At 40.4% G+C, this 15,835-nt stretch overlaps 1 protein-coding gene and 1 long non-coding RNA gene across 7 annotated transcripts in view; one reads left to right on the forward strand and one right to left on the reverse strand.

Annotated features, from left to right (window-relative positions):
- The window catches only part of SGCG (sarcoglycan gamma), a 149,957-nt gene that overhangs the window by 71,318 nt on the left and 62,804 nt on the right, over nucleotides 1-15,835 (forward strand). For all 5 annotated transcript variants that reach the window (XM_078375173.1, XM_078375174.1, XM_002748898.6 and 2 more), the window contains exon 4: nucleotides 1,835-1,922. In XM_078375173.1, the coding sequence (XP_078231299.1) occupies nucleotides 1,835-1,922 (88 nt within the window). The remainder of the gene's footprint in view (nucleotides 1-1,834; nucleotides 1,923-15,835) is intronic.
- Nucleotides 1-15,835, reverse strand: part of LOC103793460 (uncharacterized) — a 62,262-nt gene that overhangs the window by 26,322 nt on the left and 20,105 nt on the right. The gene's annotated exons all lie outside the window — the stretch shown is intronic.

Genomic DNA, 15,835 nt, shown 5'->3' on the forward strand with positions numbered 1-15,835 from the left:
CAGCTAATTTTTTGTATTTTTAGTAGAGACGGGGTTTCACCATGTTAACCAAGATGGTCTCGATCTCTTGACCTCGTGATCCACCCGCCTGCGTCAGCCTCCCAAAGTGCTGGGATTACAGGCTTGAGCCACTGCACCCGGCCCAAGACATTTCATTATTATGGCAAATATGAATACAATTTTGTTGGTAATATAGATACAGAGCCACGTCTGCTCTGTCACTTATCAATTAAAAGAGCTTTGCCCTGTGAACAACAGAACACCCAGTTAGCAGTGGTGTGAACTAACAGGAGCTTGTAGTCTCACATAACAGGAAGCTGGAGGGGGCAGCTGCAGCATCGGTTCAGCACTCAACCATGTTAAGGCCAGAGTATCAGCCAGCCACCCACCTGCCCTTCATAATCACCAGATAGTTATGAGACCACATCCAAGACGTGTTATCAGGAAATGTGCAGTGTTCATGCATGTGCCTCTTTCAGAAGGAATGCAAAAGCTTGCCTGGAAACTCTGAGCCTCACCCTCTGCAAATCTCGGCTTACCTCCCATTGACCAGAATTGTGTCCCTTGGGTATCCCAAGCCTCAAGACAGTCTGAGAAAGCAAGCTGTCGTGGAAAACAGAAAAAGAAAAGGGTTTGCAAGTGACTCTAGGGTCAGATGACCAGAAGTGCATCCAAGAACAGCTTCCTTTGTCTGGGCTTGGGAGTGGATCTCACTGCTCTAACTGGAACCCTGTTTCCCATTCCAGGAAAATGGTCAAAAAGAGCCTGGAAGAGTGGGTATTTAAAGATTGGCTCCACCACGGAACTGTCACTGGCAGCTGTGTGTGGCTTTGAGGCAGCTGTAATTTACTCCCTGGGATCTCAATTTCTTTATCCCTATTTTAGGAATAATGGTACCTACTTTATAAAAGACAGGATAAAGTGAAAGGATCCATGCTAAAGTTAATTGATAAAGGGTTTAACTCTTATTACCATGCTAATTATTTTTAACAATACAGAAACAAGGGTTAAGGTCACATCACTGGATACCATAAGAAGCTGATAGATCATCGGCTTCCACAAAGAAAGTTGGAGAATTTCTGACACCTTAGAGTTTCCAAGGGCTCCTAAGACTTCTTTCCTTTTGAAACATCACATAATTCCCCACCACTCGAAGATACTTGGTTTCCTCCGAGTGAACCATAAAGCTGCCTGCATCCAACAGCCAAATTACTGAATTCCTTTTGAAGAAAATTGTTTATATAAAAGCAAGCAATCTTCTCTGAAACTAAACTACCTACCAGGCTTATGATAACAAAGAAAGTGTCATACTTTTGTGCTCATAAAGCCACTTTATCTTCAACAAAAGGTGCAAAAAACAGAGGTATCCAAAACTTTATCTTAATTCATTTGAAATTATGAGAGGCCTTTGTGTTTTTGAAAGTAACATGGTATTTCCTACAGGAAAGTTAACTATTCTCTGATTCATCTTCTTAAAGTATATCATGTCCTTGACACAAATAACCCACAAAAATAGAATTTTTATTCCTTGAAAAAGGAAAAGCACTGGTTAAAATTTGTTGTTTTAGATTTTTACCTTGTGGACTGAGTTGACACATTGTAACCAGTGCACATAAGCAGTGTAAACACGTGGGATTATCATATTTTATGAGAAAAGTTAATGTATCTACTCCCTTAACGAGACGATTCAGAACTTTTTAATTGTAGGATTTCCAGGATCTGTGACAATGTATAAATAATTTTATATAAATCCTAAATTTACATACATAGTATTATAAAGATACAATCATTTTAAATAGCACATATTTTGCAAATTTTATAAATCCCTTTCTAGGACTCATCTCTGCTTCTACAATCAACTCAGAATGTGACTGTAAATGCACGCAACTCAGAAGGGGAGGTCACAGGCAGGTTAAAAGTGGGTGAGTCCAGCTTTATCACGGTGTTTTTCCTGCATGTGGTCCATGAAAAGTGCTAAATGGATGCATTGTTTTTTCTTCTAAAGAAATCAAAGCTACTTATGAACAAAGTATGAATTTTCTAAATATCATGCTGTGTTGACCACAGAGAATAGCACCACAGGGTAGGGTGGGGGAGGGACAGTCTGAAATGCTTTGATTAGAGTTATTTTCGTTCCAAGAAATAGAATGTTTATTGTAGGTTACCAAAGAATCTTGCGACAACCACACAAAAGGAACCCAAGTAGCTGGCCTTAAAGAGCACAGAGACCAGTGACTGAGAGCCAAGAGTAGATTCAAGTCTCTCCCTGTTCTTTCTCTTCTGTCTCCTTCTCCCCATGTGCTCCATTCTCCTTCTTCCCAGTGTATCTTTGCCACCATTTTCACTTGGCTGTATCACTTCTCACTGTACAGAACCTACAGGGCCTCCGTGATTCTTACCTGCTTAGCTGTAGTTATCAACATCAAACAGTGTAGTCTTCAATTGTGGAAATTCCAAATCCACAGAGTACTCTAATTGGCCCAACTCATCTGTCCCATCATATTCCATTGGGTCAGTCAACTATGTACACCCATCCTATCAACTAAGGCTGGAGAATAAGGTCACATGGGTGCAAGGTCACATGGAATCCAGCAAAGGGAGAAAATGATCAGCAAGAAGAAATATAAATGAAAGCAATATCAGAAAAGCAAACCAGCTGGTAAGAAGGAATGCAGGCCAGGGTTGGCAGCTCACACCTGTAATCCCAGCACTTTGGGAGGCCAAGACAGAAGGATTGCTTGAGCATAGGTGATCAAGACCAGCCTGGGCAATGTCTTTAAAAAAATAATTTAAAAACTTAGCCAGTTGTGGTGGTGAACATCTGTAGTCCCAGCTACTTGGGAGGCTGAGGCAGGGAGGATCACTCAAGCCTAGGAATTCGATTCTGTGGTGGAAGAAATCCTGTGTCTAAAAAAAGAGAATAAGAATAAGGAAAGTATATATATATATATATATATATATTCACTATACCAACAACATTGGATAGATTTGCTAAGTCTAGGAAATTGGATGGCCTTTGTCATTATCAGAAAATAAATGAGCAGTGTACTGCCAACACAAACCTCCAATGTCTCTCTTTTTAATGGCTATTTTTACAAAAGAGAATAATGTTACATAGGAAATCACAGCCGTATGTTAATCTGATGATTCCTTTTAATTATACTTATACAAGGTGTTCTGTGCTTTATTCTCTGTTCTATAACTTACTGTTGATCATAAATTGTATCTCTTTGTGGCTTAGAAGTTTTGTTTAATAATTAAGTTCAATGGATCAGGAAATGAACCCGTTTTTCCTGCGTATACATTCTTAAGAGGTCTCTGAAACAAATACTTCCATGATAAATTACACAGTATTATCATATATCTTTACCATAATTTCTTGAAAATCTTTAACTGCCTGTAGCTTTCAAGCGTTTGAGGAATTTTTGCCATTTTTTTTCTCATTCATTTCAACAAATATTTGTTGACTGATTATGGCTACCTTATATGCTATCAAGTAATAATAAATAAAGAGTATGTAATTATTTCTTAGAAGCTACAAAAGTAGAATAATCTTCTTATATTCCTATAAAAATTAATTAGCACAAATACACATTCCTCTGTTTATCATTTTGTTAGATGTGGATTTTCATATCTCACACCAGGGACTTTAGATATAATATAAACCTGCCTCTCATTTCATAGATGAAAAAACTGAAGCCCTGACCAGTGAATTTGCTCAAGAGCACACAGCTAGTTATCAGAGAAGTCAAAACAGGAAAGACTGAGAACGAACTCCTCTCATCCAGCTGCTTCCACTGGCCCTCCTCTCTAATCAGATTTCTTGAAATTATGTCATGCCAGTAACTGTTCTAGTTCTGCAAATATAGTTTCCATTTCATTATTGTCACCAAGGAATTACCAGGGGTTATACATTTAAAAAAAAAAAAAAGGTCAGATGCCGTGGCTCACACCTGTAATCCCAGCATGCGGGGGGGCTGTGGCAGGAAGATTGCTTAAGCCTAGGAGTTCAAGCCTTCAGTGAGCTATGGTCACACCACTGCACTCCAGCCTGGGTGACAAAGTGAGACCATCTCTAAAAAGAAAAAAAAAGAAGGTACACACCAAAATTTCTTTGGTATGAACTGTTCGCCTCAGATCTCTAGTTTTAACTTCGGTGTCTCATGCCTGATAAAGTGATTAAATTAGTGATTTCTAGTAAATCTTTAGTTGGAAAGTCTCTGTTATATTGAGAACCTTGAGCTAGGAAATATCACCACGCTCACCAAATCCAAGGTTTTTATCAGTACATGACTTCCCACAGTTGAAACCCTTCCAGTCTCATATTTCCTGAAAGAAGGTAAATTTTGCCAGTTTGGGTGTTAAAATGTAATTTATGTGAACTAGCCACATTAATCTCATTTATTTAAATGAATAACTATTTTCTACAAAACCAGTGAAAACAACTGTCATTTAATACAGTCAAAACCAAAAATCCCAATTAAATTCTGACATGATTAGGATGTGTGTCCCCTCCAAATCTCATGGTGAAATGTGATTCCCAATGTTGAAGATGGGGCCTAATGGAAGTTACTGTATCATTGGCGGGGCGGGGGGTGGGGGGGATGCCTCTTAAATGGCTTAGCACCATACCCTTGGTGATGAGTGTGTTATCACTCAGTTCACATGAGATCTGGTCGTTGAAAAGAATCTGGGACCTCCCTCTTCTGCCTTGCTCCTACTGTTACCATGTGATGCCCCTGCTCCCTCTTTGCCTTCTGTAATGATAGGAAGCTTTCCGAGACCCTCACCGGAAGCAGATGCCGAAGCCATGCTTTTTACAACCTGCAGAACTGTGAGCCAATTAAACCTCTTTTCTTTCTAAATAACCCATCATCAGGTATTTCTTTATAGCAGTGTAAGGATCGACTAACACAGAAAATTGCTACTGAGGAATGAGGCATTGCTATAAAGGTATTCCTGAAAATGTGGAAGCAGCTTTGCTACTGGGGTTACAGGCAGAGGTTTGAAGAGTTTGGAGAGCTCAGAAGAAGACCGGAAGATGAGGGAAAGTTTGGAACTTCTTAGAGACTTAATAAGTGGCTGTGACCAAAATGCTGACAGAAATGTGGGCAGTTAAGAACAGGCTGAGGAGGTCTCAGATGAAAATAAGGCCCATCACCTGTGTGACGCCCTAGCAAAGAGCTTGGCTGCCTTGTGTCCACAACCTAGGACACAATGACTTAGGGTATATGGCAGAGGAAACTTCTAAGCAGCAAAGTATTCGAGAAGCAGTCTGGCTGCTTCTAACAACCTACAATCAGATATAAGAGCAAAAAAAAAACAAAAACCTTAAAACTTGAATTTATATTTAAAAGGGAAACAGAGTGTGAAAGTTTGGAAAATTTGCTGATTGGCACTGCAGTAGAGAAAAGATTCAGGCAGGCTGCAGAACAATCACATGCTGCAGAGATTAGCATGGCTAAAAGGGAGCCAAGTGCTAATATCCAAGACAATGGGGGAAAGGCCCTGAAGACATTTCAGAGATCTTCCAGACAGCCCATTCCCTCCCAGGCACAGAGGCCTAAGAGGAAGTCATGGTTTCAGGGACACTGCTTCCCACATCTCAACTGCTCTAGCTCCAGCTGTGGCTCAAATGGCCCCAGATACTCCTCAGGCCGCAGCTCTGGAGGGTGCAAGTCATAAGCCTTGGTAGCTTCCACATGGTGTTAAGTCTCCAGACCACAGAATGCAAGAGGAAGCTTGGCAGCTTGCACCTAGGTTTCAGAGGATGTGTAGAAAAGCCTGGATGGCCAGCCCGAGGCATGCTGCAGGGGCACAGTCCCCACAGAGAGATACTTTACTAGAACAGGGCTGAGAGGAAATGTGAGGTTGAAAGCCTCAAAGTCCCTACTGGGGCATTGCCTAGTGGAGCTATGGGAAGAGAGCCACTGCCCTCCAGACCGTAGAATAGTAGAGCTACCAGACACTTGCATCTTGAGCCTGGAAAAGCCATGGGCACTGGACTCCAACTCATGAGAGAAGCCACAGGGACTGCACCCTGTAAAGCCATAGGAGTGGAGCTGGCCACCATGAGGTGCCACCTCCTATATCAGTGTACCCTGGATGTGGGGCATGGAGTCAAAGGAGAATATTCTGGAACCTTAATATTTAATGACTGTCCTGCTGGGTTTGAAACCTGTATGGGGTCTATTATCCCTTTCCTTTGGCTGATTTCTTCCTTTTGGAATGGCAACATTGACCCAATGCTTCTACTACCATCATATCTTGGAAGTAAATAATTTGTTTGTATTTTATATCCTCAAGGTAGAAGGAGATAAATCTCAGATGAGACTTAGGACTTTAGACTTCATGCTGAAATGAGTTAAGACTTTGGGAAGGGATGATTACATTTTACAATGTGAGAAGAATGGGAGATTTGGGGGAGCAGGGACAGAATGATATGGTTTGGATATTTGTTCCCTCCAAATTGCATGCTGAAATGTAACCCCCAATGTGGGAATTGGGGTCTGGTGGGAGGTGTTTGGGTCATAGAGATGAATCCCTCGTGATTGGTTTAGTGCCCTCTCCTTGGTGATGAGTGAGATTTCACTCAGTTAGTTCACAAAAGATCTGGTTGTTTAACATTCTGGGCTTGGGGGTTTCTTTCCAAGGTGGCAATTAGAGGCATTATTAATTAGCATGCCTCTCCCACTTGGAAAGACAGTCTGTAGCAGATTATCCTGTAAACTTTTTCCCAAGAAGCAACTTAATAAAAAAGTTAAAGCACACTTTGAAAGAAGCAGTGGGGAGCAGCCTATACCGTGAACCAGGCGGGAAGCTCCCCACAGGAGACAGTGAACCTTCTCACACACCCAGCACGTCATCAATACAACCAGCATCTGAGAAAGCCATCACACAGATTCCGTATACCAAGGAACTCATACAGACTCTTCACCACTGAAAGCACCCAGAGCCAAAGCTAGGTGACAATAAGCTACAAATGTTAAAGTCATATACTCAAGGGGAACAAAAGTTTAAAACATCCCAATAGAATCAAAACATAAATTCAAAAATAATTATAAGAAAAAGGCTACCCAAATGAGAAAGAACCAGAGAAAAAACTCTGGCCAAATGAAAAAACAGGATTTTGTAACACTTCCAAAAGCTCACATTTACTCTCCAGCAGTGGATCCAAACCAATGAAATCTTTGAAATACCAGATAAATAATTCAAAGTGTTTATTATTAAGTTACTCAAGGAAATACAAGAAAAAAGTGAAAACTAACATGAAGAAGTTTTTTTTTTTTAATTCCAGATATGAGTAAAAAAACATCTCTAAAGATGTAAATCAAAAAACAAAAACAAATCAGAACTTTTGGAAATGAAAGACACCTTTAGGGAACTACAAAATGCAGTGGAAAGTTTAAACAATAGACTGGATCAAATGAAAGAATTTCAGAACTCTAAGACAATGCTTTTGAATTAACTGAATCAGACAAAAATAAAGAAAAACAAATTTAGAGAAATGAATAAAATCTCCACAAAATGTGGAATTATGTAAAACAGCCAAACCAAGAATTCTAGGTTTCCTGAGACAAAAGAAAAAACAAAATGTTTGGAAAATGGATTAAAGGGAATCACTGAAAACCTTCCTGGCCTTGCTAGAGATTTAGACATCCAAGTACAAGAAGATCAAAGAACTTTGGGGAGACTCATTACAAAAAAGACATCACCGAGGCATACAGTCACCAAGCTATCTAAAGTCAACATGAAGGAGAAAATTCTCAGAGCAGTGAGACAAAAGCATCAGGAAATCTATAAAGGAAAACCTAACAGACTAACAGCAAATTTCTAAGCAGAAACCTTGCAAGTCAGAAGGGATTAGGGTAACTTTAGTCTCCTTAAACAGATCAACTGTCAGCCAAAAATTTTGCATCCAAACAAAGTAAGTTTCATAAATGAAGGAGAAATAGTCTTTCTCAAAAAAGCAAATGCTGATGGAATTTGTCAATACTAGACTAGCCCTAAAACATGCTAAAAGGAATTATAAATTTAACACAAGGCCAATACAAACCAGAATAGAAACTCCTAAAAGCATAAAATTCACAAGGGTTATGAAACAATAACACAATAAAGGAAAAATAAGTTAGTAGGTAACAATCAACATGATAACTGGAACAGTACCTCACAGGTCAGTATTCACATTGAATCTAAGTGGTCTAAATGCTCCACTTAAAAGATACAGATTAGGCCAGGCACGGTGGCTCACGCCCGTAATCCCAGCACTTTGGGAGGCTGAGACGGGTGGATCACGAGGTCAAGAGATCGAGACCATCCTGGTCAACATAGTGAAACCCCGTCTCTGCTAAAAATACAAAAAATTAGCTGGGCATGATGGCACATGCCTGTAATCCCAGCTACTCAGGAGGCTGAGACAGGAGAATTGCCTGAACCCAGGAGGCGGAGGTTGCAGTGAGCCGAGATGGCGCCATTGCACTCCAGCCTGGGTAAACAAGAGCAAAACTCCGTCTCAAAAAAAAAAAAGATACAGATTAGGTGACTGACAAGATGGCTGAATAGGAACAGCTCTGGTCTGCAGCTCCCAGCAAGATCAACGCAGAAGGCAGGTGATTTCCGCATTTCCAACTGAGGTATCTGGCTCATCTCATTGGGCTGGTTAGACAGTGGGTGCAGCCCACGGAGAATTAGCCAAAGCAGGGTGGAGCACTGCCTCAACCCTGCTTCAAAGGGAAGTGCAAGGGGTCAGGGAACTCCACCCTCTAGCCAAGGGAAGCCATGAGGGACTGTGCCTTGAAGAATGGTGCATTCCAGCCAGATACACTTTTCCCACAGTCTTTGCAACCCGTAGACCAGGAGATTCCCTCAGGTGCCAACACCACTAGGGCCCTGGGTTTAAATCACAAAACTGGACAGTTGTTTGGGCAGACACCAAGCTAGCTGCTGGAGGTTTTTTTTCCATACCCCAGTGGTACCTGGAATGCCAGTGAGACAAAAGAGCTCACTCCCCTGGAAAGGGGGCTGAAACCAGGGAGCCAAGTGGTTTAGCTCAGTGGATCCCATCCCCATGGACCCCAGCAAGCTAAGATCCACTGGTTTGAAATTCTCTCTGCCAGCACAGCACTCTGAAGTTCACCTGGGATGCTCAAGTTTGGTGTGGGGAGAAGCATCCACCATTACTGATACTTGAGTAAGCGGTTTTCCCCTTACAGTATAAACAAAGCCACTGGGAAGTTCAAACTGGGTAAAGTCTACCACAGCTTGGCAAAGCCTCTGTAGCCAGACTGCCTCTAGAATTCTCCTCTCTGGGCAGGGCATCTCTGAAAGAAAGGCAGAAGCCCCAGTCAGGGGCTTATAGATAAAACTCCCATCTCCCTGGGACAGAGCACCTGGGAGAAGGAGTGGCTGTGGGCACAGCTCCAGCAGACTTAAGTATTCCTGCCTGCTGGCTCTGAAGAGAGCTGCAGATCTCCCACCACAGTGCTCAAGCTCTGCTAAGGGACAGAATGTCTCCTCAAATGGGTCCCTGACCCCGTGCCTCCTGATTAGGAGACACCTCCCAGCAGGGGTCAACAGAAACCTCATACAGGAGAGCTCCGTCTGGCATCTGGTGGGTACCCCCCTGGGACAAATCTTCCAGAGCAAGGAACAGGCAGCAATCTTTGCTGTTCTGAAGCCTCCACTGGTGACACATAGGCAAACAGGATCTGGAGTAGACCTCCAGCAAACTCCAGCAGACCTTCAGCAGAGGGGCCTGACTGTTAGAAGGAAAGCTAATAAATAGAAAGAAATAGCATCAACATCAACAAAAAGGATGTCCACATGAAAACCCCATCCAAAGGTCACTAAAATCAAAGACCAAAGGTAGATAAATCCATGAAGATGAGAAAAAGCCAGTGCAAAAGGGCTGAAAATTCCAAAAACTGGCATGCCTTGTCTCCTTCAAAGGATCACAGCTTCTTGCCAGCAAGAGAATAAAACCGGATAGAAAATGATTTTGACAAATTGATAGAAGTAGGCTTCAGAAGGTGGGTAATAACAAACTCCTCTGAGCTAAAAAAGCATGTTCTAACCCAGTGTAAGGTAGCTAAGAACCTTGAAAAAAGTTAGAGGAGTTCTTAACTAGAATAACCAGTTTAGAGAAGAACATAAATGATCTGATGGAGCTGAAAAACACAGCATAAGAACTTTGTGAAGTATACACAAGTATAAATAGCTGACTCAATCAAGTGGAACAAAGGATATCAGAGATTGAAGATCAACTTAATGAAATAAAACATGAAGACAAGATTAGAGAAAAACAGAATAAAAAGGAATGAACAAAGCCGCCAAGAAATATGGGGCTATGTCAAAAGACCAAAGCTATGTTTGACTGGTGTACGTGAAAGTGATGGGGAGAATAGAACCAAGTTGGCAAACACTCTTCAGGATATTATCCAGGAGAACTTCCCCAACCTAGCAAGACAGGCAAACATTCAAATTCAGGAAATACAGAGAACAACACAAAGATACTCCTCAAGAAGAGCAACCCCAAGGCACATAATCATCAGATTCACCAAGGTTGAAATGAAGGAAAAACTGTTAAGGGCAGCCAGAGAGAAAGGTCGGTTTACTCACAAAGGGAAGCCCATCAGACTAACAGTGTGAAACCCTCTGTAGAAACTCTACAAGCCAGAAGAGAGTGAGGGCCAGTATTCAACATTCTTAAGGAAAAGAATTGTCAACCTAGAATTTCATATGCAGCCAAACTAAGCTTCACAAAGGAGAAATAAACTCCTTTATAGACAAGCAAATGCTTAGAGATTTTGTCACTACCAGGCCTGCCTTACAAGAGCTCCTGAGGGAAGCACTAAACATGGAAAGGAACCACTAGTACCAGCCACTGCAAAAACATACCAAATTGTAAAGACAATCAACACTATGAAGAAACTGCATCACCTAACATACAGAATAACCAGCTAGCGTCACAATGACAGGATCAAACTCACATGTAATAATATTAACCTTAAATGTGAATGAGCTGAATGCCCCAATTAAAAGACACAGACTGGCAAATTGTATAAAGAGTCAAGACCCATCCATGTGCTGTATTCAGGTGACCCGTCTCATATGCAAAGACACATATAGGATCAAAATAAAGGGATGGAGAAACATTTACCAAGCAAATGGAAAGCAAAAATAACAGAGGTTGTGATCCTAGTCTCTGATCAAACAGACTTTAAACCAACAAAGATCAAAAAAGACAAAGGCATTACATAATTGTAAAGGGATCAATGCAACAAGAAGAGCTAATTATCCTAAATATATATGCACCCAATACAGGAGCACCCAGATTTATAAAGCAAGTTCACAGAGACCTGCAAAGAGCCTTGGACTCCAATACAATAATAGTGGGAGACTTGAAAACCCCACTGTCAATATTAGACAGATCAACAAGACAGAAAATTAACAAGGATATCCAGAACTTAAACTCAGCTCTGAAGACCAAGTGGACCTAATAGACATCTACAGAACTCTCCACCCGAAATCAACAGAGTATACATTCTTCTCAGCACCACAATGTACTTACTCTAAAATTTACCACATAATTGGAAGTAAAACACTCCTCAGCAAATGACAAAGAACAGAAATCATAACAGTCTCTCAGATCACAGTGCAATCAAATTAGAACTCAGGATTAAGAAACTCACTCAAAATTGCCCAACTATATGGAAACTGAACAACCTGCTCCTGAATGACTACAGGGTAAATAACAAAATTAAGGTAGAAATAAATAAGTTCTTTGAAACCAGTGAGAGTAAAGACACAGTGTACCAGAATCTCTGGGACACAACTAAAGCAGTGCTTAGAGGGAAATTTATAGCACCAAATGCGCATAGGAGAAAGTGGGAAAGATCTAAAATTGACACCCTGCCATCACAATTAAAAGAACTAAAGCAAGAGCAAACAAATTCAAATGCTAACAGAAGACAAGAAAATAACTAAGATCAGAGCAGAACTGAAGGAGATAGAGACATGAAAAAGCCTTCAAAAAATCAATGAATCCAAGTGCTGTTTTTTTAAAAAAAGATTAACAATGTAGATAGACCATTAGCCAGACTAATGAAGAAAAGAGAGAAGAATCAAATAGACACAATAAAAAATGATGAAGGCGATATCACCACCAATCCCACAGAAATACAAACTACCATCAGAGAATACTATGAACACCTCTATGCAAACAAACTAGAAAATCTAGAAGAAATGGACAAATTCCTGGACACATATACCCTCTCAAGACTAAACCAGGAAGAAGTAGAATCCCTGAGTAATAAAAAGACCAATTAAACATTCTGAAATTGAGAGAGTAATTAAAGCCTCCCAAACAAAAAAAGTACAGGACCAGATGGATTCACAGCCGAATTCTACCAGAGGTACAAAGAGGAGCTGGTTCTATTCCTTCTGAAACTATTCCAAACAATTGAAAAAGATGGATGCAATAGGGAATTCTTTCCCCATTGCTAGTTTTTGTTAGATTTGTCAAAGATCAGATGGTGGTAGATGTGTGGTATTTCTTCTGTGGCCTCTGTTCTGTTCCATTGGTCTACATCTTTGTTTTGGTACCAGTACCATACTGCTTTGATTACTGTCACCTTGTAGTATAGTTTGAAGACAGGTAGCATAATGCCTCCTGCTTTGTTTTTGTTTTTGTCTTTTGGATTTTTCTTGCTTAGGATTGTCTTGGCTATGTGGGCTCTCTTTTGGTTCTATGAAGTTTAAGGTGTTTTTTTCCAATTCTGTGAAGAAAGTCACTGGTATCTTGATGGGGATAGCATTGAATCTATAAATTACTTATGGCAGTATGGTCATTTTCACAATATTGATTCTTCCTAACCATGAGCTTATAATATTTTTCCATCTGTTTTTGTCCTCTCTTATTTCCCTGAGCAGTGGTTTGTAGTTCTCCGTGAAGAGGTCCTTCACATCACTTGTTAGTTGTATTCCTAGGTATTTTATTCTCTTTGTAGCAATTGTGAATGGGAGTTCACTCACGATTTGGCTCTCTATTTGTCTGTTACTGGTGTATAGGAATGCTTGTGGGTTTTTGCACATTTATTTTGTATCCTGAGACATTGCTGAAGTTGCTTAGAAGCTTAAGGAGATTTGGAGCTGAGACCATGGGGTTTTCTAAACACACAACCATGTGATCTGTAAATACAGACAATTTGACTTTTTCTTTTCCTAATTAAATACCCTTTATTTCTTTCTCTTGCCTGATTGCCCTGGCCAGAACTTCCATACTATGTTCAATAGGAATGGTGAGAGAGGGCATCCTTGATTAGTGCCACTTTTCAAAGGGAATGCTTCCAGTTTTTGCCCATTCAGTATGATATTGGCTGTGGGTTTGTCATAAATAGCTCTTATTATTTTGAGATACAATCCATCGATACCTCGTTTATTGAGAGTTTTTAGCATAAAGGACAGTTGATTTTTGTTGAGGGCTTCTCTGCATCTGTTGAAATAATCATGTGGTTTTTGTCTTTGGTTCTGTTTATGTGATGGATTACATTTACAGATTTGTGTATGTTGAGCCAGCCTTGCATCCCAGGGATGAAGCCAGTGGATACGCTTTTTGATGTGCTGTTGGATTCAGTTTGCCACTATTTTGTTGAGGATTTTCACATCAATGTTCATCATTGATATTGGCCTGAAACTTTCTTTTTTAGTTGTGTCTCTGCCAGGTTTTGATATTAAGATGATGTTTGTCTCATAAAATGAGTTAGAGAGGATTCCCTCGTTTTGTATTATTTGGAATAGTTTCAGAAGGAATGGTACCAGCTCTTCTTTGTACCTCTGGTAGAATTCGGCTATGAACCCATCTGGACCTGGACTTTTTTTGGTTGTAGGCTATTAATTGCTGCCTCAACTTCAGAACTTTTACTGGTCTCTTCAGGGATTCAACTTCTTCCTGGTTTAGTCTTGGGAGGGTGTAAGTGTCCAGGAATTTATGCATTTCTTCTAGATTTACTGGCTTGTAGGCATAGAGGTGTGTGTAGTAATCACAGATGGTAGTTTGTATTTCTATGGAAATTATCGCATCTATTCAATTCTCTCTTTTCTTTTTTATTAATCTAGCTAGTGGTCTATTTATTTTGTTGATCTTTTCAGAAAACCAGCTCCTAGATTTATTGATTTTTTGAAGGATTTTTTTATATCTCTATCTCCTTCAGTTCTTCTCTGATCTTAGTTATTCCTTGTCTTCTACTAGCTTTTGAATTTGCTTGATCTTGCTCCTCTAGTTCTTATAATTGTGATGTTAAGGTGTAGTTTTTAGATCTTTCCTCACTTCTCACGTGGGCATTTAGTGTGGGGCCTCTCCGGGGGTGGTGGGCAGGTGGGATAGCCGGAGGTGAGGGGATACTGGAGGGATAACATTAGGAGAAATACCTAATATAAATGACAGGGGGATGGATGAAGCAAACCACCAAGGCATGTGTATACCTATGTACCAAACCTGCATGTTCTACACATGTACCCCAGAACTTGAAGTATAATTTTTTTAAATGAAAGAAAAAGCGGGATTCTTCCTTAACTCATTTTATGAGATCAGCATCATCCTGATACCAAAACTTGGTAGAGACACAACAAAAAAAGAAAATTTCAGTTCAACATCCCTGATGAACATTGATGCAAAAATCCTTGATAAAATACTGGCAAACCGAAACCAGCAGCACATCAAAAAGCTTATCCACCACTATCAAGTTGGCTTCATCACTGGGACGCAAGGCTGATTCAATGTACACAAATTAATAAACGTAATTCATCACATAAACAGAACCAAAGACAAGAACCAAATGATTATCTCAATAAATGCAGAAAGGGCCTTTGATAAAATTCAACACCACTTCAAGCTAAAATCTCTCAATAATCTAGGTATTGATGGGACATATCTCAAAATAATAAGAGCTATTTATGGCAGACCCATAGCCAATATCATACTGAATGGGCAAAAGCTGGAAGCATTCCCTTTGAAGATTGGCACAAGACAAGGATGCCGTCTCTCACCACTCCTATTGAACATAGTATTGGAAGTTCTGGCCAGGGCAATCAGGCAAGAGAAAGAAATAAAAGGTATTGAAATAGGAATAGAGGAAGTCAAATTGTCTCTGTTTGCAGATGACATGGTTGTATATATAGAAAACCCCATGGTCTCAGCCTATAATCTCCTTAAGCTGCTAAGCAACTTCAGCAAAGTCTCAGAATACAAAATCTATGTGCAAAAATCATAAGCATTTCTAGACATCAATCATAAATAAACAGAGAGCCAAATCATGAGTGAACACCCATTCACAGTTGCTACAAAGAGAATAAAATGTCTGACTGGCTGCAGTGGCTCACACCTGTAATCCCAACACTTTGAGAGGTCAAGCCAGGTGAATCACGAAGTCAGGAGTTTGAGACCAGCCTGGCCAACATGGTGCAACCCTGTCACTACTAAAAATACAAAAAATTAGCTGGGCATAGTGGTGGGTTCCTATAATCTCAACTCCTGGGGAGGCTGAGGCAGGAGAATTGCTTGAACCTGGGAGGTGGAGGTTGCAGTGAGCTGAGATCACGCCACTGCACTCAAGCCCAGGTGACAGAGTGAGACTCCATCTAAAAAAAAAAATTACCTAGGAATACAATTTACAAGGGATGTGAAGGAGCTCTTCAAGGAGAACTACAAACCACTGCTCAAGGAAATAAGAGAGGACACAAACAAATGGAAAAATATACGATACACATGGATAGGAAGAATCAATATCATGAAAATGGCCATGCTGCCCAAAGTAATTTATAGATTCATTGCTATCTC

The sequence above is a fragment of the Callithrix jacchus genome, chromosome 5, assembly GCF_049354715.1.
Source record: "Callithrix jacchus isolate 240 chromosome 5, calJac240_pri, whole genome shotgun sequence".
Taxonomy (NCBI): Eukaryota; Metazoa; Chordata; class Mammalia; order Primates; family Cebidae; genus Callithrix; species Callithrix jacchus.